General features: G+C 31.2%; 5 protein-coding genes across 9 annotated transcripts; 2 read left to right on the top strand and 3 right to left on the bottom strand.

Moving 5' to 3' along the window:
* Window positions 1-7: 7 nt before the first annotated feature.
* LOC106654646 (ubiquitin-like domain-containing CTD phosphatase 1) lies at window positions 8-1679 on the bottom strand. The gene is made up of 2 exons (XM_014374605.1): window positions 1426-1679; window positions 8-1077 (listed from the first exon to the last, which is right to left on the bottom strand). Exons 1-2 carry the CDS (start codon window positions 1583-1585, stop codon window positions 284-286), a joined length of 954 nt encoding a protein of 317 aa, XP_014230091.1. The 5' UTR covers window positions 1586-1679; the 3' UTR covers window positions 8-283.
* Window positions 1680-4204: 2525 nt separating this feature from the next.
* Window positions 4205-9956, bottom strand: LOC106654982 (uncharacterized protein MAL13P1.304-like). Its single transcript, XM_014375165.2, has 7 exons — window positions 9549-9956; window positions 8929-9128; window positions 8608-8820; window positions 8346-8532; window positions 7915-8281; window positions 6652-7842; window positions 4205-5855 (listed from the first exon to the last, which is right to left on the bottom strand). The coding sequence occupies exons 1-7, from the start codon at window positions 9604-9606 to the stop codon at window positions 5594-5596; spliced, it is 2478 nt and encodes an 825-aa protein (XP_014230651.1). The 5' UTR covers window positions 9607-9956; the 3' UTR covers window positions 4205-5593.
* A 1572-nt stretch (window positions 9957-11528) lies between these two features.
* Window positions 11529-19420, top strand: LOC106654905 (zinc finger MYM-type protein 3). Of its 5 annotated transcripts, none has more exons than XM_023459153.1 (13): window positions 11529-11864; window positions 13600-14378; window positions 14464-15522; window positions 15616-15969; window positions 16063-16509; window positions 16579-17006; window positions 17097-17326; window positions 17404-17645; window positions 17731-18040; window positions 18114-18235; window positions 18313-18454; window positions 18535-18634; window positions 18716-19420. In XM_023459153.1, exons 1-13 carry the CDS (start codon window positions 11654-11656, stop codon window positions 18888-18890), a joined length of 4599 nt encoding a protein of 1532 aa, XP_023314921.1. In that variant the 5' UTR covers window positions 11529-11653; the 3' UTR covers window positions 18891-19420. The 5 variants fall into 5 exon arrangements, with proteins under 5 accessions (XP_023314921.1, XP_023314920.1, XP_014230523.1 ...); XM_023459152.1 differs by having other exon boundaries at window positions 11530-11864; window positions 14467-15522; window positions 17094-17326; XM_014375037.2 differs by having other exon boundaries at window positions 11530-11864; window positions 17094-17326.
* Window positions 19421-19514: 94 nt separating this feature from the next.
* On the bottom strand, window positions 19515-21142 carry LOC106654906 (39S ribosomal protein L19, mitochondrial). Its single transcript, XM_014375038.2, has 4 exons — window positions 20745-21142; window positions 20183-20651; window positions 19782-20072; window positions 19515-19711 (listed from the first exon to the last, which is right to left on the bottom strand). The coding sequence occupies exons 1-4, from the start codon at window positions 20800-20802 to the stop codon at window positions 19582-19584; spliced, it is 948 nt and encodes a 315-aa protein (XP_014230524.1). The 5' UTR covers window positions 20803-21142; the 3' UTR covers window positions 19515-19581.
* A 90-nt stretch (window positions 21143-21232) lies between these two features.
* Window positions 21233-22142, top strand: LOC106654907 (prefoldin subunit 1). Its single transcript, XM_014375039.2, has 2 exons — window positions 21233-21333; window positions 21583-22142. The coding sequence occupies exon 2, from the start codon at window positions 21602-21604 to the stop codon at window positions 21974-21976; it is 375 nt and encodes a 124-aa protein (XP_014230525.1). The 5' UTR covers window positions 21233-21333; window positions 21583-21601; the 3' UTR covers window positions 21977-22142.
* Window positions 22143-22673: the final 531 nt, after the last annotated feature.

Here is a 22673-nt window from a genome sequence, read left to right as displayed (position 1 = left end):
AAAAATCTATAAAATAAAATATTCCTTTATTTTACACGATGAATGATTTTTACAAAAAAAATTCAATTAAATACAGACAAATTAATTGCCAGAGTACAGCTAGTATATATAATATTTTATAGCATTAATAATTAAGTATGCTTGAATGATAGCGCAAAATTGATCAATTACTTTAAAAATTAATATTTTTTTCTTGCAACTTTATTAATTAATAAAAAATACTTTCTAATTAAAATAAATCATATTGTTCTGAGTATAAGTTGTCCATGCCGCATTAATTTTCTCATTTCTTTTTTAATCTATACTCTTCCCATTTCCTGTGATTAAGAGTTTGAAAGTCATCGAGAGGGGCAATTAACTCTAAATATTTTGATAATTTAAGTAATTCTCTATCTTTCTGTCTATTTAGGTGAGCTTGTCTAAAAGCTCTTATTCTCAGTCCAGATTGAGGATTCATAATAAAATTTCTTCTAATATCATCAAACATTATGGTATTTTTAGCTGAAAATTGTTTGTATTTTCCCCAAATCAGACCCAACGGTTTGACATCTACCACTCCATACTTGGGAGTATGAACAGATATCATAGCAAGAGAATCTAGATGAAAAGCAATTTTATAGTTTGGATTGTTAGATACTCCCAAAAGTTTCATTTTTTCATTAATCCATTTCATATTAGTGGCTGACCAAATAACAATGTCATAATTTTTATATGCACTGGTAAGAAATTCATGAAGATATGGCCTCATCAATTCGATTCCAGATTCAGCCACTGATCTATGATCAAATAAAGTATAATCTATATCTAGAACAAGCAATTTCTTGCCTTCTCTTAAAGGATTAAGTTCTTCAATTTTATAAGTATCAATTCTTCTTTGAATTTTAGCCAAGTATATTTCAGCTTTCTCAATTTCTACTTCTTCTTCTTCAATATCTAAGTCATTAACAACTTCTGGCATATCTTCTGGAACTTCGTTGACTTCAGCAATATCTTTCTCTCGTGATCCCATCATCATTAATTTGTAACCAGGCTTGAGCCCTAGTTCGCTTACAATATCGTCATCTTGTGCAGGTTTTCCTATGATTTAATAAAAGAATTTGGTATCATTAAAAATCTGTAAAAGTATTTGCAGCAATACAAATTTTTTGTTCATAAGCATTGCAATATAAAGCATTTTTTTTATGATAACAGCATATATTTGATACTGTTTAGTTTGATTTTACTCTGCTTATCCAACCATGCAAATAATAAATACTTTAATTAAAACTAAACCAAATTTTTAATAGATTTTGATGTTCTCTAGCAAACATTTTTTGCAAGTAATGAGTGATGAGTGAAAGATAAATGAAATGTTATTGTGTGGCGAACTATTCATCAAAACTATTTGAGTTCGGTAAAAAACATGCAAGAAAAATAATTAATAACCTTTAAATTTAAGATTGAGAAGTTTTTGCCTGTCAACCCTGACGCCCGTGAGCTTTTGTATTTTTTCTTTGAGCGTGAGAACAGTGTCATTTTCGCCGATGTCGTTCACGGGATAGTCGGCTCCACTCCATTTAACAATGATTTTTATCTCTTCATCCATATTTCTCACAATGTTTACCTGCGTGGTCAGTGCGAAAATTGACGAACTTAGGTCAATGGCAGGGATACGTAAAGTAATTTTGCGAACATGTATATCTATATAGGTGCGTTCTTAAATTCGGTTGTGATGAAACTGCATAAGAGCTGATACAGATTTTAATGTCAATTCTCTAGCTTTGAGGCAGATGGCGCTGAAACGCGAGAAAATTTGTTTATGGCCTCTGAGCTGCAGAGGAAAAATCAATAAATAAAAACTTCAATGTCGCAGTATTAAAATTGCGATAATAGAAATAATAGTAGATATAAAATAAATTGAAAAAAAATTTTTATTCATTTTTATATGATAAAAAGCTGTGCTCGAAAAATACTTCAAGCTTCAAAAGAATTTCACGGAAAGCTGTAAACATTTAAACCATTTTATTAACGATGTTGAATTTGTTATTATTTTAATTAATAAAATCTTTCATCTATATTATATGAATATTTTTAATTGGTAAATTTTACATTGCAGAACGATCAAATTAGAATAATCGGTAACATTTTTACCATTAGATAATTACCATGACAGCTGTGAATGTAATTTCTTCTCATTTCTTCTTCTTCGATTTTTTAGGCTGCAATCAAATACAATCAGTGAAATAATGGTCATTTTTTAAACAAAAATGTGTGACTAATTTTACTTTTTTTGATTTCCTGATCATATATTCTCTTATGGCCTTACGATACCAACGTTGTATTACTTTGGCGGATCGATTAAAGACAAATCGATCGTACTTTTCTTTAAAAATAGCATATGCTTTAGCTTCGCGCTCCTCCACTATAGCAGTGTAAATTTTCAATTGTTCTTGCATTTCGTCCTATGGAAATCAATGTTAGGTAGATCGTTAATCGTAATAATCCTTGCTGTAATTTCATTTTCAATGCAATTTTTACCAAAAGCTGCGTTTTTTTATCGAACAAATCATTGAACTCCGCGCATATGATATCGTAGTTCTTTTGATATTCTCCAATTTCGGTGTCGAATTTTTGTAAGATAGAGGATAATTGAGATTCTGCTTTGAATCTGAAAACCAACGAAATTTATCACGAAAAATTGAATAAGTAGCAGTTTTAAAACGATACCTAACTTTTTCTTTTGGATTTCGTTTTCTACTTTCTGATTATTCGCTTTGCCATTATCGAATCTGGTCTTTAAATTTTTCAAAGCCATTTCATGTTGATTGATTTTTTCATTGGCGTCTTTGAGAAGTTGCTCTATATTATCATTCGATTTTTGTCTGTGGGTTAAATTTAAATTTTATCTGTTTTTCGCAGGATTAATTTTACAATTATTTGAACACATACAATATTCCTGCAAGCTCGTCGTTGAAATTTTTATTAATATTCTGCCAGGTTTCCGCGGCGATGTCCAATCGCTCCGTAATAGCTAATTGTTCTTTGCTGTGAGCTATTTTTTCTGCTTCTAAGACTCTATTCAGTTCTGTAAAGAAAGGGTGATCGTGAACATTTTTTAAATTTCTTATTTACAGCAATATATTTAACCTGCGATTTTATGTTTATAATAATTAATTGAGTCAGCGACATGTTGAACATCGAGTTCTTCTCTACGATTTTCTTCGGACGATCTTTTGACGTTGGAAAGACAATATTCCATAAAATATTTCATGTGTCTCGAAAAATATAGATTTGGTTTGAATATTTCACGATTTAATGTGTGCTCTTTCAATTCACACATTTTTGATACTAGAAGCTAGTAAATAATAGGCAAATTAAACAATTGTAATCCTTAAGCTTGAATATCATACAATTTAGAATGTATTATTCTAAAATTACTTCGATTATATTGAGAAGATCAATTGACACATCTGCAGAGTTCGAGCAATCGTATTCATCGATCAAGTTATCCGTAGATTTTTTTCTTTCGTCGACAGAACAATCATTCTCAAACACATTTGAAGCCGCTATATTTATAATAAAAATATTTCAGTAATTCATTTTCGCATTGATGTAAACAAAATATTTTACTTGGTTCCAAAATTTTCGATTTTGACCGAAAAAACTTTTCCATAACATGCCGAATCATGTCCCATTCTTTTTCGTTGAGTACCTCTAATAGAATTTGTTGAAACGTCTCCGATGTGAAATTGGCCTGTGCAATAAAAAATCTTTTAATATCGGCATAACTTAATTGTTTTTTATAAATCAAACGTAATACTATGATTTCCACTTTCGCCATCAAGGCGCTGAAGATTTTCGCAATTCTGCTCGAACATATTTCAATTTCAGGATTGATAACTTTTAAATCATCAATAAAATCTTGGGTTTTGAAAGTAGGTAAACATGTATCGGCATCGGTTTCATCGGCAACATGTTCATCAATGTCGGAAAATCTTAACATGTTTTTTTGATTTAAAGTAACTAAAAAACGTATGACTATGGTAAATAAAACTTAACCTGAATTATTTTAATCAAATCAAAGTTTACAGAGTGTATAATTGATCTTGACCCTGTTCTAATCTACTGGATTATATGCTAAGTTATTTTATGAATTTAGGAAGAAAATTGGATTTCAGGACAGGAAAGTATTTAAATTAAAGTAAAATAACAATAGTTCTATGAATCAATGATTAGTTTTTCCATTATTTTAATTACTTCATTTCTTGTACAGATCTAAGGTACTTTGGAACAAATAATACCTGGCTCTTGCTAATTATATTTTAGAATACTTATAGTACACGTTTTTTACATTAATCACATCAATGTATAAATTTTTTGTCCATATATTTCCTTAAGAACAAGTAACTACATTTTCACAGCAAACGATCTGTATATCCTACTTCTTATTATACAATAATTTTCATTTTAAGAAAAATCGTAAACTATACATAATTTTTTTCTCGTAATTGATAAAAATCGAATTGCAATTGATCAAGCAATTTTTAAGTTATTTCAAAATAATAAACAACTGCGTGCTTAATTTCTTGCAATGAATACATAATTATCTCCAGTTTGACAAATAATTAATATTTATAAAACTATCAAGTGGTATTGACTCAGAATTTTTTAATTCAAAAATTCTGAAATCGTAGTTCATAATTATCTTTATGTATAATTTTATTAAATATTGAACAAGCTCTTAATATAGCGTCATAATTATTGCAACAGAAATAACACAAGCTGTAAAAAATAGAATTCGTCGAGCAATACACAATTTTATGATCTACCTCATATTGTATGAAAGATGCGCGTAACATATTCTACCTTTTTAGGCTAGTGTTACGTATATTAAAATTTAAAAAAAAAATACTTTTTATTTAGAGAAATTTTCAGGGAACCAAAACGTTAAGATTTATACTTCGGTTTTGAATATACGAGATTTTAGATAAATAGCTTTTACATTTGAATCCTGACGCACCAACCCAACGTAGTCGAGAGGGTATGAGGAAAATGAAAGTATGAAAAATATATCATTAATCAATGTGTGATAATTAGCACAAGTAAAGTTAATAAATTATCCAGTACTTTAATGTAGTTATCAATTGATCAAAATTTTCAATGATCAAGGCATTCAAGTTAGTTTTAGTTTTTAGTTCCAACATATTTTTCATATGAGCGTCCAATCAAGTCCAATATGTAGCAAGCAAAATTACCAAAATACATATTGTCAAAAATTTTATATTGGTTCTATCCAACTTTTTGAAACTGAATCGAGTATTTAAACTTTTGAATTCTTACAAATATTTCAGATCAATGAGCTTCTCCAACCAGAAACAAGTATACAGCAAACTAGAAGGCACAAGCTCATCGAAAGCAAAGCACAGGAATTTTTTATAAATCATACTGAGAAGTAACCAAAGTTTGTTTTTTGTGATTAAAAAAACCTTAAATACTCGCATGAATTACGTAGAGTCGAATTAGTGATACTAATAAGAAGAAATATCGTGGTTCATTAAAAATATTCCTATAAATTTTCCTTCATTTAAGAACACGAACATTTCTAACAATATATTTAATATCGTCTCCATTGGCGTCTGAATTTATCTTCGTTTGGTTCTTGTGGTCTATCTGTATCTGTATGATCATAAAGAACATAATTATCATCTACATAGTAACGAGGAGGTCTTTGTGGATATTTATTCTTTTTATTTTCTTCCTCTTCTCGCTGCAACTTGGGTCTCGGATAGGATGAAGGTTGATACCGATTCTTCCGGCGAGAATCTGCTCGGACAAAATACCAATCAGGATTTCGAAGCTTCTCACGGCTTTCGCCCCTACGTGATCATAAGGAAAAAACATACAATAGCTATAATCTGGCGGGATATTTTAATTAATGATTCACTATTTATTTTAAAATTAGATCAAGTTATAAATTACGTAAAAGCACTATTTTATTCAAACGCATGCTAAAAAAATTTCTAGAATCCATGATGTTACAAAGAAACAAAGATCATTGAAGAGCTTTGGCATAAAATATTGAAAAATAAATGAAATTCAACTAGATAATCTATTTATTTAATAAGCATTGACGTTATAATTCTTTAAAAATAAGAAAAATTATTGTCAATTCTAAGTATAAATTTTACAGCTTACAAAAATATTATCAATTAAGTATCGGCTGTGTTGATTTATCTCAAAGACATTTTTCATTTTATGACAAATTATCATCTGAGATAGTAAAGGCTTTTTTATTTGCTCGATCGCGATTTTAATTGGCTTGAGAACGATTAGTATCATAGAAACTTACACCCAATATTATATTTTTATAAATATTATAATGTAATTTATTCACGTAAATAATAAAATAAATACTGAAATTTTTTTAGACTTATACTCGTATCTCAAAAAGCTGTAAAATATAATATAGAATTCTTTTTGCGAAGCAGTAAAACAGTAAATGATACGATTTTATACTTTTAAGAATGTTAATGGATTAATGTCCGCGGGTAAACCAAAATTTTTTTGTGAATTACGAGCCAACAAAATTTTCGTAAAAATTCTACATACTTCAAAACTAAGATTTACAACACGTACTTGAAGATTAAAAAAAAAAATTAATAATTTGCTTACCTCTGCATTTGCCAATCGCCGCTAATCTGATTTGTATCTTTAGTATTAAGTGGACCTGATTGATACTTGGTATACTTCGATTCTTTAAAATTCTCCTGCTTTGGGAATTCTGTTTCATATTGTTTGTACCTCTTCTTATCGTTATACTTTTCACTGCGCTCATCGCCTTCTTGATCAACGTTTTCAAAGTATTTCGAGTCAGTATTATCCTTTGAGTTTTTGTGATTTTTGTAATTTTTGTAATTTTTATCAAGTACACGATCTTTTTTATTTTCTTGTTTATAGTAATAATCATTTTTCAAATACTTTTCGAATGTTTGATCAAATTCAGGATGATAAATATTATTAGCTTCATAAAATTTACTATCAGAGTCATAATCTTTTCTGCGTGCATAATTGTTCCTTTCATGATTTACTCTATACATGTTTAAATTTAAATTTTCATCATAAAGGATACCCCTCCACATCCTATATTCATTCGTTTTATAGTCCCGTTCCGGTCCTTGGATATTTTTCTCTGTACTACTCTCTTGTTTATCTTCGGTACCGTTTTGTTTCTTTTCGTATTTGCTTTTATAAGAATTTTTTTTATAATTTTTGGAAGAATTATTAGAGTCACTTGACATTTCTGAATTTTTTCGCCTATTATTTGCATCAACTTTGTTATTATACTTATCGTTATTTTGGGAGTATTTATTTTTGCTGTAATGATCGTCATTTTTCCAGTTATTATCATATTTTACTTCACCTCGTCTATTTACTGATTCATTTATAGTCAAATCTTCATCATTATCTTTCTCATATGCATGAATTTCCCGAGAGTTTTTATCATTATTTTCATTTTGATGTTCAAATAGCAACTTTTCTGTAGCAACTATTTTTGGTGTTTCAGAAGATTCCACTTTTCTTTTTTCTTTCAAAGTTGAATTGAATTTTGAGTATCTTTCAAAGCTACCGTCATCTATATCTTTGCAATGGTTTGAAATATATTCAGTGTTTACTACTATGTTTAAAAATTCATCGTCTGATTCCCCATTATTGGATAGGTCACATAATCGTTTCTGTAGTTTTTTAGAAAACTTGGAAAATTTTTCTTCAATCTTTAGAGTAAAGCGTGCAAACATGATTGAAAAGTCTGATATTAATGAGTCAGATATTGCATTTATCTTTTTCTCAATATTAACAAACATTCTGAAATTTAAAATATTCATTAATAATAGCATGAGCAGGTAATTAAGTAATATTGCTTTCTAAAATACTTACAGTTTATCAGGATTTTTTCTTTGTTGTGTTTTATCGAATGCTTCTTTCAAATTATTTTTAAATAAAGATATATCAGATAAAATTTTTGGTGTTTTGCAGTTTTCAAAGAACCAGACTGAAGAATTGAGTTGATTAACATTGGAACAAAAGTTTTGGTAAGTAGCTTTTAAAATTTCAAGTTTATTATGGGCGAAGTTATTTGCAAGATCATCCCAAATCCAGTTGTCTGGTTTACCAACATACTTGATGTCTCCTCTAGGATTATCTACGATTTTTCCATTATCGTATCGTATGTTATCATCAAATTTCTTTTGTAACAGTTGCATTTCTGGCATGCTGATTTTTATTTGCTCAATTGCTACTTTAACTAAAAAAAATTTTTTTCATATTTATAGAAATAATAAAATATCTAATAAAGGTGAATATATTACCTTCTTTTAGTTCTCTTAATTTTTCCTCTATTCCATTTAGTTTTTTAATTTTTGCTTCCATTTCAGGAATCATAGCATAAGATGCTTTTTCATTATGGAAATCTACTATATGTCCTGCGATCAAAACACCAAGGATCAAAGCAACTACGGAACATATCAGTAATGCATGAACAGATATATTTGCATCCTAAAAAGTATTTCAAATTTGATTAATTAGAAAAAAATTTCTCTCAAAATTCATACAAGTTAATAAATTTATTACATTGGAGTCATCAATTCTTGCAACAATCTCTTCAACAGAATTTCTTCTGTTGACTTGCCATTCTATCCTCTCAACTCTTCCTTCTTCATATGGTATCTGATCGATTTCGCTTTCATCTGATATTATTGATACATCATCTGACTCAAGTTCTTTTTCTCCAGCTTCTTCTCCTTGCTCGACATGTTCAATTTCAACTTTAATACTCTCTTTTGTCTAAAATACATAAGTAAAAATTATTTTCAATTCAATATTTATGTGTTTAAATGAAATTTGTTAATAAATAATCATAATTTTAATTTTTCTTTCAAGATCGATACTTACATCACAAGCTTCTTCACTAACTACAGTTTCATTTGGGCCTTCTAATTCTTTTTCAATGTTAAAGTCAGATATACTATTGGATGTAGATTCTTTTTTGTCAATGATGGTCCAGTCTTCACAAGACGAGCGCTCTTCGAAACTATCTGCATCATCCTTCTGAGATTCAGATGATACAGAGGTACTTAATTCTGTTGACACATCTTAAATGATACATGAAAAAAGAAAACTAATTTGTGACAAATTTCAACAATAAAAGGTAAAAATGTCATGCTTCTCCAGACAATTTCAAATTGCATCAGTCAAGTTGTATTGGTAAAGTAATTTTCTACATATGAATGTGCACAAAGAAATATAAAGAGTAATTTAATATGTGTGTGAGTGTGTTTATGTGTATGTGTGAGTCTTGTTAGACTATTGGCAAGTGAATATTGCATTTTGTTTATAGATATATAGTTAATAAGATCAAAGGAGATTAAGCGTCGCGTCAAGGTTTGTAATTGCGTTGCGCGTAAATGTAACCATCTTCGCATGACCTTACACGAAAATTTGCAGCTAATTTATTCGTAATCAAAACATTTCACAATGATAATCGATAGAATTATGAAAACAAACTAGCTTACTTTGTTCATTTTTTTTGTTTACTGCGCACTCCTCGGCACCACTACAGCTGTCACTCATTTTTTTTTTCCTTTTTTGGCTGAGATGTACGGACAAAAATATTATAAGTGCGCACTATTTTAACTGATCTCGGATCCTTCACATCATACGACGTACTTCGATCTCTCGCCACTACTGGTCATAATTACGCCACCAACGGAAAAAAACGGATAAAGGAAATTTTGAGAAATGTGAGAATTAAGAAACTCGTTGTACTGTAGCTCTCGCGTATATTATCAACTTTCTGTTCTAGCTACGATTGCCAATAATACACTCGTGTGTATATATATAGCGAGCCTATTTCCAAGTTCCAACAGATGCCGCTAACATGCAATAACACACGTATAGGACACGCGAGTATTCGACGTATTTAACGTCACTGTGTCTGTGTGTCGACTACGCTCCTTGATAGTATTGTGCGCATATGCCTGTGTCGTTATACCGAATCCATCCACACATCCCATTCTCGAATTAAAGAGCTATACGTTCGATTTCACCTCATTCAAAACAAAATGATTAAATGCCTATAGGATAATATGGCCTCGAAATGTTGAATAAAATTTGCACAACAAATTGCCGATGACAGTTTTTTTTTTTTTTTATTTGGCATTCATATTTACACGCATATTACAACGACCAGCATTTGGAGAGGGTCCATTTTCATCCGACCAGGTGTGTAGACTGCTAGTTTTGACATTAGCCGCGCATGCGTTTCCGTCGAACCTCAGAAGGCATAAAATGCTTCGCTTCCGCGAGGAGGTCATCCAATGCCGATCGGCGATGAGTCATGTTCAGATTTCGGAATGATAAATATTCGGAATTGTAAATATTCGGAATATTTAAAATTCGGAATGTTTGAAAATCGGAATATTGAAAACGGAACATGAAAAATTCGGAAAAACAAAATTTCGGAATAAAAAAATTTCGGAATGAAAAAATTTCGGAAAAATTAAAATTCGGAATCCACAAAATTTTTAATGGGAAATTTTATTGTCTACATTCTCCACTAATAATATTGTGGATTCCGAATTTTAATTTTTCCGAAATTTTTTCATTCCGAAATTTTTTTTTTCCGAAATTTTGTTTTTCCGAATTTTTCATGTTCCGTTTTCAATATTCCGATTTTCAAACATTCCGAATTTTAAATATTCCGAATATTTACGATTCCGAATATTTATCATTCCGAAATCTGAACATGACTCTCGGCGATCTACCTTATCTGCTCAAGGATGAATTCGTTAAGGTGGATTAAGGGGGTGGGGAGCGTTATGCTGACAATAATTATCCAAGTCTCAATAAACGCAGAAAATATAAAATTGCATTCGAGTATTTCGTTTTTGTTCCTATGTCGCTTTAAAAGATTTAGCCAACTGAAGGAATAATATATCTGTAATTCATTATTGATGCTAATGATATTTTTTAATAATGAAATAATATAATATTATAATAAAGTATAAACGGTAAAAGTTTCGATAATTTTATAATAATCCATTATTCTGTGCTTTCAGCCATTAGAATAGCTTTTTATGCGGAATTTGTAGGCTGAAGATGGCCGATTTATTGAGTCGTGACCATGTTTTACCCCCATCCAAACTCACATTAAATTCCAATATTTAATTGGATTTAGTTTTCAAAATTGTTTAGTTTAATTTTTTTAGTTTGTTAAAAAGTTTTATACTGTAGAGAAAATTGGAAAACTAAATTGTTTTGTTAGAATTATTTCAATTTTTCAGTGCAATTTTGGACTTTTAAATTTGGACGCGACGACATGAGATAGCGCGCACGCGAAAATGAAATATGCAGCGTAATCCTTAATTTTATTTTTTACTGTACCAAAATAGCGACAAGATTTTCCATTATCCCCCTTTTCCTTCGAGAGTTCTCGTGTGAATTAACTCAATTGCGAATTGTTTCGAGAACGCGTGCGAATGTTAACGTGGCAACGTCGCGCCAAAGTCTGCAAATCAGTGTGCAAAGTGCGCGAACCACAGAAAAGTGTAAACTGTGCGAATCGCTGTAGTTTTAATACAAAGAAAATTAAAAGAAAATTGAGTCATAAATTAGCGTGATGCCAAGAAGAAATCGACGTGATTTCGCAAGTAGAGTTACTAAAGAAAAATCGGGTCAATTGGGCCGGCGACGTACGGAGGCAATTGCTGGAAATTGCGTTGACGACACGTCAAATGAATCACCTAACCTAAAAACGGCTTTCGATAAGTTTCGTCGTGTACTCGATCCAAATTATCAAATTGAACAAAGCAAAAGAGCTGTGGTTTTAGGTAAACAGTGAATAATTCAATGAACATTTTTCAGTTTACAGAGAATCAAAGCCAGGGTAAAGATGACAATTTTTAAAACTGTTTTCGGAGATTTTGACTAGATATTTATCCAAAACAGAGAAAGGGACAAAATAAACAAATCCACCCAATTCATTTAGTAAAAAATATTCATCTTCGGCTTGGTTTCAGTTTATACTTCAATAAACAATAATTACTAAATATACATTTCTATTGAATTAAATACATCAAATGCAGAATTCAAAATATCCATAGACACTGTAACGTGTCGCTCAGAAACGTGGGCGCGCCAGGCCCCTGAAAACTGCCACGTTGCCAACCATTACTCGCTTTGTGAGCTAACGCGTATACTTTTTTATTAATTTATTTTTTTTTTTAGGTAAAAAAAACAATAATTCAAATATTTTAATTTCACTCGTGTCCTCTGAAAAAATGTAATAAAAAAAGCCGAAGAAATTTGATTTCTTCGGATCGTGTCGTGTAAAAGATGGTTTTGACGTTTGAAATAAGCAGATGGAAATGACATTTGATCTTTTTACGAGTAGTCATTTTAGAATGTGACACGTGACAGTACTTTTTAGAAATTCTTGAAATAATTGGATACGGGGCAATATTTTTTTTAATTTTTCGAAAAATTTACGACACAAGTTCCAAGATATATCTAAAGATCATCCAACGGTAACGACTAATTGTCTATAAATAGCCATTAAAAATACATTTCGATGCACGATCCATGTGTACCATTCTCAGACGGGTTGGGAAGTGGGAACCGCATACCCGTGCTTTTTTGTGAGCAGCAACCGTCCGCTTCCCCCCCAATTAAATCACGAATAAAAGAGCACGAAAGTATATCAAGGCGCGTTGCAGACGCTGCTCTCCCTCTCATTCTCTGTATACTGCCCATGTTACAGTGCGGTGCAGTGAGCAGTCCGTCAGTGTCGGCTGGGCGCCAGTAGTTGCACTTGCCCAATTTGTTTTAGGGGTTAGAACGTTCAGAATCGTATATCGAGACCGACACCCCACCCGTGATCGCAAAGTACGGTAAGATCGAGTGCTTATTATCGATTCGATTTTCGAATGCGTTTTTTTTTTTTTTTTTTGCAATAACGCCGATACGACGACTCTCTCTGTCACGATGCCGAATGCAACTTTGGCGCTCCGATCTCGTGCTGGCTGCTGCTCTGGCGGCTTCTTTACATAAATACACTGTATAAGCTTGCCCTATCCATTCTCTCTCTCAGTCTCACTGATCTGTGCGTGTCGCTTGAATGCAATGCATGTGCGGCCGCGGCAGCAGTAGACCAGCGCATATACATCAGTGAACTTTGTGTTGACAAATACATTTTTGATGCCGCACAGTGCTTGATTTTTTATTGTGAAAATTTTTATCAGCTTCATCGTTCGTCTCGAAGTTGAGATAATAGTCGAACGATTTCAGCTTTGCCGTTCGATCTAGGCTTCGCGGGAAGAAGTTTGCCGGTAAAAATACTATTAAACATAACCTTAAAATTGAATTGTTTGCCAAATTCTTTACAGTGGGTAAATTGCCGTGTTTCATAACACAATTTTAATGTTCCACTATCTTTAATATATTAAACGCTACGACTACTTGGTAGTATTATTAGCAAAAAAAAAAAAATATGTATATAATTATATTATCGATTCTATATTATTATGCTTACAATAAAAATTATTAATAAAAATAAATTTTTTACAGTCCGTAAAATGGATTTTCCAAATACTGTAATTGATGAAGATCAAACAGATGCTCTGAGCCCAATAAGAGAGGAGGAGCCTCCACTAGAGAACAATTCTGAATTAAAAGATACATCAAATCCAAAATCACCTATAGACTCCTCAAAAGTTAGTGATAAGCAAGACCATGCAAAAGATACATCATTGTCAGATGATGATCCTAGGATGGAAATCGAGGATATTTCACCTAATACTTCATCAAAACAATTATCTTGTGATGACAGTGTACACAATGACTCACTGGCAATGGAAATTGATGAAGAAGAGAATGAGGAAAATCCACAACTTTTAGAAAATGGAAAAGAGATGGAAGGAGAAGATCTGGACAATGATGAACCTGAAGAGAACATACAAATCACAAAAGAATTAACCAGTACAAACAGTAAAGTTGATAAAGAAAATATTAGTAAACCAAGTGCAAATCAAGACAATGAATTAAGTTCAAATATAGAAAATGATGATGAAGATCTTGTTTTAATTGACCCTAATGAAAATGCACAAAAAAATGTACAGAAACTGAATGAGGCTGCTGAACTTGTAAAACTGTTAAATCAATCTAAAGAAGATGCAACAAAAATTCAAACTAAAGACAATTCAAAGGTTATAGATCCAATTGAAGAACAAAGTAATTTGAGTGACTCGAGTCCAGTAGAACCAATGGAAGTTGATGGCACTCGAAAAATTCAGATTGCAGAAAAAAATGATCCCAAAGATACTGATAATTCCAAAGAAAAAGAACAGGTAAATAAGAATATCTTTAATAAAAGTACTCAAAAAAACTAATATAAAAGTAATTAAAAAAACTAATGAAATATAATTTTATTAGCAGCAATCTTCACTTTCTGAAAAAAATTCTACTAAAAGTAGTACATCTGTTAATACAATTGAAGAACCATCAACATCATCTCCAAAGGAAACAAATATTCTTCAAGCATCATCACCTCCACAGAGCAATGATCAAGTATCTGACGTTATACCTGATCAAGATGATACAGTGAGTATTGGGACCGAAAGTGCAAAAGATAAACAGTCCAAAGATGGAACTATTGAAACTAATAGTTCAGAAAAGGATGCAGAAGCTGAATCATTAGAAAGTCACAAAGAAAATGAAAGTACATTAAACATTACTAGCACAAAATCTTTGGAAAAGCCTGAAGAATCTTTAAAAGTTAAAACTTTAACACTGGAAAAAGAAAATAATGCTACAAGTTCAAGTACAAATAAAAGTACAGTTACTGCTTCGGATGTAATTAATGCAGCAGATGATAAAACACCTGAAATTGAAGAAATTAGTTCCCAAGAAGTCTGCAAGCAATGCAAATTAGAAAAAACATGCAACATAAAAGTTAAAATAGGTGCAAAAGTGTTCAATGTTTGTTCAGAAAATTGTAAAGTATCCTTCAATGCTGAAAATAAAAAATCATTGGATATCCCAAGTGAAGGAGTTAACTCTAAAAGAGAAAAACGTTGTGCTTACTGTCTTTTAATTGTTGAATCTAAAGATGAGAAAAATCTTTCATGGGAAACTATGGAATTTTGTAATGAGGAATGTCTGGGAAAATTTCAAACAAAATATGGTAGCTACTGCAGAAACTGCAATGGTTCAGTGCAAGCTACCAGTTTAGGAAAGTACTGTGTAAGGTTTGGGTATGATGTCAGACAATTTTGCTGTGCAGCTTGTCTTGAAGAATTCAAAAAGGGTTTGAAAGTTTGTACTTATTGTCAAAAAGATATGTCTGTAGGAGTAGAAGGGTTTTTGGCACCAGTTGGAGATAAAGGACAATTCAAGGATTTCTGTACTCAAGACTGTATGGAAAAATATACCAGAATGAATTCTCTAAATCCACCTCCCCCAGAAAAAAAAATATGCGGTGTTTGTCAAGTGGTATGAATTTAATACTCTTATTATTGTTGTACTATAATTTATGATCATTTATTATTTATTATTGTACTATATTGTAATTATGAACTTTTTCAGGAAAAGATGAAGCACTGCGAAGTACAAATAGATCAGAATCCAACAGTCGCCATTTGTGGTGAACCTTGTCTTGCAGCTTTTAAATTTGTTAATAATGTAGATCCTGATCAATGTTCTACCTGTAAAAAGTACTTTCAACTGTCTACCAAGAAACCTTGTGTTGTATTCCATGAAAATGAAGCTCATACTTTTTGTTGTAAAACATGTTTAAATGTTTTCATCACAATACATAGAAAAATTGTTCCTTGCAACTGGTGTAAAGTTAAGAAGTATAATTTTGATATGATAAAAAAAGAAATGAAAAATGGACAAGTCATTATGATGTGCAGTTTAAATTGTTTGACTTTGTATCAGGTACTAATTTTGTTTTTTATTTTTAAAATATTCAAAAAGTCTTCTTTAATTCATTTTCATATTTCATCATTATTTAATTATTGTATATTTTAGGTCTCCATCAGTGCTGTATCTGTGCGCCGCATGAATTGTGACTTGTGCAAAGATATCGCAGTACCCCAATATCACCTTACCATGTCTGACGCTACAATGAGAAACTTTTGTTCTTATAAGTGTGTGATGAATTTCCAAGCTCAATATACTAATTCTCCCATAACCATACCAGTAAATGATTCAAGTAAAACTAGCATTGCAAATAATGACCCTGTTCCTACTGGCAATCCTAAGCGTGCTACAGCAGCTACACAAAGTACACGAACAGTTGTATCAGTTGATAACTCTTCTACTATTCAAGGAACATTAAGTATTGCTCCTAAAAAATCGATGCCAGTTATATCTTCTGTCACTAGTTTAGCTATTGCTAATGGACAAACTCAAACTGTAACGCAACAAAGCATAGGAACTCCAATGCAACCAATTACAATTAATAGTGCACATCCAGTAAGCTAAATTCTTATAAATATTTTTTTATGTGGAGATCTCTAATTTCATTGAAATCTATCATTACAGGTCATTTATAAGCAACAAATTATAACGCGGCCTACGTCTCCAGTAGATATTGCTAACAAAATAACTCAATGTAAACCACAAACTCATACTAAAGGAGTATCTGTGAGGCCAATTCCTTGTGACCAGTCAACACAAACTGATGGCTTTGATCGCTTTCCCGTACCAATCCCAGTACCAATTTACGTTCCATTTCCTTGCCATATGTATAGCATGCCATTCCCAGTACCAGTGCCAATACCTATACCAATTCCAGTACCAATATTCATTCCAACAACCCGAAATACCACTAAAGGAATAATCAAAGAAATGAAGCGTATACAAGAAAAAACACCTAGTGATCCATTTGAAGCTGAATTGCTTATGATGGCTGAAATGGTAGCAACTGAAAAGAAAAACGATAGTGATTCTGATTCTGTTGATGAAGCAAGGTAAACCAGATACATTTTTCATAATTTTAAAAATTATCAAAATTTAGCTTTGATGAAATGATATTTAAACTTGAAACTCACTTCTAGTAGCAGAGATGAGCCCATTGAGATGAATGAAAATATACCAGATGACACAAATTACACTGCAGAAGTGACAGATACATCCAATACATTTGGTGATGACATGATTCAAATGGCTCTCAAATTGGCAACAGGTGAAATAGAAGAAGAACCTGCAGTAGATCTGGAAACTGCCTTAACACCGAATACTATACAAACGCCGCAAAGACCGCAAAATGACGATCCATCCGAAAATGATGGTAAGCCAAAACAACAGAATTTCCTGTATTTTTATTTTTAACATTATTAATCGTTATTCTCATTTTAAACTTTGCAGCTAAATTAGAGCAAGTCCCATCAACACGAGGTCGCAAGCGTACTTCATCCTATCGTGGTCGAGGTATTGGAGGTAAACGTGGCAGAAGATCTTCGGTAGGACCTCTGACAATGTCGAATAACGATGCAAGCATGACAGAGACTCAAATTACACAAAGTATTGATTTCGACGCGACAGTTGAAAAACCAGATGCAAACATGGCTCTCAAATACACCTTTGGTGTAAATGCTTGGAGACAATGGGTAAGTAAAGGCTAAACGTAAATTTTTGCTTTATTCATGAAAATTAATCGTTTTTTTTTTTTTTTTTTTTTGTTATTTTTTTAAGGTAAATTCATGGAATTTGGAAATAGAAAAACAAAGTACTCCTAGAAAATTGAAACCACTTAAAACTGATTTACTTCAACTAACAACAGACGAATTAAACTACTCGCTTTGCTTATTCGTCAAAGAAGTTCGCAAACCAAATGGGGCCGAATACGCCCCAGATACTATATACTACCTATGCTTGGGAATTCAACAATATTTATTCGAGAATAAAAGGATAGATAACATTTTTACGGACTCTTATTATGACCAGTTCACCGATTGTCTAAACGAAATTGTGAAAAAATTTACGGTTCTGTATAATGACTCACGTAAGTTTATAATGCTGCAAACTCTATGGCACTTTTTACATAAATTATTGAACTTCAAAAATCTTCATTTCAGTTTACGTGGTTACCAGGGTAGAAGAGGAACATTTATGGGAATGCAAGCAACTTGGCGCGCATTCACCGCATGTTTTGCTGAATACACTAATGTATTTCAATACAAAACATTTCAATTTAACGGTAAGTTTTATTAGACTATTCCTAATGTTTCAATGCTATCAATTTTCATTCACTAATACAAATAATTATTTTAATAGACTGTTGAAGAACACATGCAGTTATCATTTTCGCACATAATGAAACATTGGAAACGTAATACTAGTAGTTCAGGTGCAATGAGTAAAGGACCCGGATCTCGAAATATTCTCTTACGATTTTATCCTCCTCAATCTGCTTTAGGTAGGTTCCAACACATATTCAAATATTGTAAAAATTTATTTTGAATTCATTTAGACTTTAAATTTTTTTCAATTTTTCAGACGCGAACGTGAAAAAGAAAAAAGTATATGAGCAGCAAGAGAATGAAGATAATCCTCTTAGATGTCCTGTCAAACTATATGAATTTTATCTTTCTAAATGGTGAGTTGCTTAATATTTACAGTATTTATTGCATTTATATCAGTAAATTATAATTAGTAACGTCATTTTTTCTTCTTCAAGTCCTGAAAGTGTAAAAACAAGAAACGATGTATTTTATTTGTTACCCGAACGAAGCTGTGTACCGGACAGTCCAGTGTGGTATTCAACGTCACCCCTTGCGAAAGATCATCTTATTAAAATGCTGCATCGCATAAAAATGGTGAAAGAGATAAATGTATCGCTTTTATCATGTTAATAGTCATTTATGGAACCGCATAGTACTTGTTGCACTATTTTCTTTCATAATTGTTAATTTTGTAAAGTAGCTATTAAATTTTTACAATTTATTTGTAAAATTTTTACATTTGATGAATTAAATCATTAATTAGGAAGAGAAAATCAAGGTATCCTGTAAACGTGATTTAGTTATTTTGAATGCAAACTAATGACGATTTTAGCTTTCGATATTTTCTCACGTAATATTTATATTTTTTTTATTTTGTAGTTCTATTGTGAGGAAAACGATGCCGTTGTAATTTTTAACGAATCAATGAATTTATTGTAGTAAATCTCTACCTTATCTTTTAAGCTTTTTTATTGTCATGAATATGTTTATTCATCGAGGAGCAAAACGATCAGTATAATGTGTGGAAGATTGAAAATGTATGTAATAAGTTAAAAAAGCTAGAGTTAAATTACCACTAGAAGATGTTGACCATGTACATATTAAAAATAAGATAAAGCGATTTCTGCTGAGATTATAAAAAAATATAAGCAAGAACTTACTGTGAACATATAAGTTTTAATAAAAAAATCGTTTCTCTAACTTGTAACCTGCATAATTTTTTCCAATAGGCTAAGTTCTGAAGTAAAACTTAGGTTGATTTTTATATTTACTTTAATAAAATTCTTATAACAAAACTGAAGTGTACATTGAATAACAAATTTTAACCCATTTTTGTAGGTTTAACAAAATTTCTACTTCGTTTCATTTTGTAACGATGTTGTTCTAGCTCATGAAGCTTTTCTTGAATTTCTGAAAAGATTTCTACCTGGTCTTCTATTGGAATAGTTTCACTGAAAAATATTTAAAAATTTATAGATTCTACTTTTTTTATTCATTAAGTTTGAAATTTGTCATATTTACCTGTACATCTTAAGAAGATCGTATTTTTCCCATGGTTTATTGAATTGTTTCAATTTAGACATTCTTAAACGTTTCTCTGTAAGCATACTAGTTACATCTCGAATACCTTTCATACCCATTCTTTCCCATTTCACAAGCCAAGGTAAAGGTTTTAATGGAACTTTGATTTCATTTACGGGTACAGCTGAACCCTCAGGCTGATACTCCGGTTCCATATCAACTGGAAATGTGCTATATTCTGGAGGAGCATCTCTCAGATAAAACAGTTCTTCATCTAATCTTTTTTCCAATCTACAAATCAAAATAATGATTAAATAATTGATATTAATATTTCTTTTCCGATCAATTTCATTTAATTTTTATCAATTTTTCATTTTTATTATATGCAACGGATTCAATACCTTATCACGTCAATTCTTTGGATTGTTGGATCATACATATCAAAATTAACTTCCACACCTTCGCCGTCAATGAAATTTCTCAATATGAAAGATGCTCTTAAACCAGCACCTATTTTTTGTATACATATGCCCATGAAACGATTGTTTTTCCCAGGAGCATGTGGATCAGAATGCATAACAGCTACAAGAGAACCAACATAAAACTCTGGTATTTCAACATTTGATCTTCTAGCCAGCATATCTCTGCGTTCCAGTCTTTCCTTGAGAGTGTTTCTGTTCTTAGGATTAGGATCAGGTAGAAATTCTTGATATGCAAAACGCATATTCAAAAGTTTTTCCATCCTCTCATTTTTAGCTATATCATTTAATCTTTGTTGTTCTTCCAATGATATCCTCTCTGGCTCCTTTGGATTTTCAGATTTTTCAACAACTATTTCTGCAGTCGACATGTGCCGATTTTCATGAAAGCCTAAATTATTATTAAAAGCATTATTGTTTAAAAATATTACCACAACTAATGTTTTGAAAACAACAAGTTATATATTAAGTTTTTGACACTTACAGACTCTCATGATATTTCTGAATTGGGATCCTAGTCTAACTCGCACTGACATCGCCATGTTAAAAACTATTTTTTTACTATAAATAAATAATAATTTAAATGTACATTGATTACGTTTTGATTGTTGACTTTAATTCATTCGTAGGTTATGAATGACATGTAATGTCTCACCGCTTGAGTGAGTGGGTGAGCCTTCCAGACGACAAAACTTTATAATATAACTCGATACGAGATAGATCATACAATCCAGTTTCAAGTAAGTAAAAGAAAACATAAAATTAATGGCATTGAAAATAAATATGTGCTTTGAGGCAAGGATGATGTCACTTATCGCGTTTTGTCGAAATAATCGTGAATTTCTCAAATTAAATTATTACAATTTTTAATTCAAATTTTGAAAAAATTACATTCCGGCGCTTTAGACTAAAAATAAGCGAGAAAACTAGACATGGCAACGTCGCGAATTAACCTTACCAAAGATTTTGTCAAACCGTACCATCACAATTCGTATACACAGACGCTGTGCAGTGCTAAATAGAGCCTTATAAAGCAATACTTATTTTCTTGATTATTTTTATCTACTTCTACGGTAAGTCGTGTTGAACAAATTGTTAGTGTAAATTTTAGGCAGTTTTGTAAAAGTTTTGTGTTATAATTTTATTAAATTCCTTACATTATCGTTATTTTCTTTGAGCTACAAATATCATGTATATCAGTTCTCCAAAATCTATTTTTATATGGGCAATTTAAATACATTATTATAAGAAAATTTTAAGCCATTATTTTTTAGAAATGATACATTATTCAATATTAATCAAATTTTTCATTTCAATTTCAGCTAGTCAGAATAAACAACAATGGCCAAAATACCAGATGAGGAATTGAAAAAAGCTTTTTCTGAATTGCACAATAAAGTTTTATCAACAAGGCAGCTTTTGAAAGTCGCAGATATGCAAATTGAGAATATCAACAGACACAACTTGCGAGTATCCCTAACTCGATCAGAATTGAAGCAATTACCAGAAAACACAAAAACATACGAATCTGTCGGTAGAATGTTTTTACTTCAAGATATGAATACAATAATGGAAGATCTTGACAAACGAACAAAACTTGCTGATGGTAAAATTAAGGCACTCAACAATCAAAAAACTTATTTGCAAAAGGATTTGAAGGAAAGTGAAGACAATATAAGAGAAATGGTACAGAAGAGACAAAAGCAGGATAGTTAGATTAATAAATGAACAATGCACCCTTATATTGTTGACATTTTTAAGTGATCTGTGATTATATTAAGTTGATGAAATATTATTGAATGATGTTTCTCTCGAATGTATTGTTAATATAAAAATCATTTCAATACGTTAAAAACAATATACTTTACAGCTTGACAAAATTTTAACTACTTTTTTTGCGTCAGTCAGCACCATGCAACAGAACAATTTCCATTTGTTTATTTAGGTCGAAAATTGTCCAACAAATAAAGAGGGAAGAATTATTATACAAAAATGTGTAAAAATTATATTTTATGTTTTCATCGAATACAGAAATTTTCTTATACATATTAAATAACTGATATTTACGATTATTATTATTTACTATAATCAACGATTTTTCGTGTAAAAATTTAATTCTTTTTTTACTTTAAAATTTCACTCTTCAAAAAATTTTCGTGTTCTCAAATTCGAATTGAAGAACGACGAGTCAAAAATCGAAAATCCATCCGTCGATATGTTCAACGATCTCCTAGCAACTTCGTGTCAATCGTGCCACCGAAAGGCACGATTGTTTATCTCATTTTTAACTCTTAATTATTGATTTATAATATTAAAAAAAAAATCACTCGATTAAAGTTAAATCAATCCAAAAAGAATAAAAAAAAAGGTTTCAAAAAAAAAAAAAACCCTCCCAGCCACGTCGAGTGCTTAA

Source organism: Trichogramma pretiosum, unplaced genomic scaffold (genome assembly GCF_000599845.2).
Source record: "Trichogramma pretiosum strain Unisexual culture from Peru unplaced genomic scaffold, Tpre_2.0 scaffold23, whole genome shotgun sequence".
In the NCBI taxonomy this organism is placed as follows: Eukaryota; Metazoa; Arthropoda; class Insecta; order Hymenoptera; family Trichogrammatidae; genus Trichogramma; species Trichogramma pretiosum.
The sequence above is the reverse complement of the archived record's forward strand: the minus strand, read 5'-3'. Positions and strand labels throughout refer to the sequence as shown.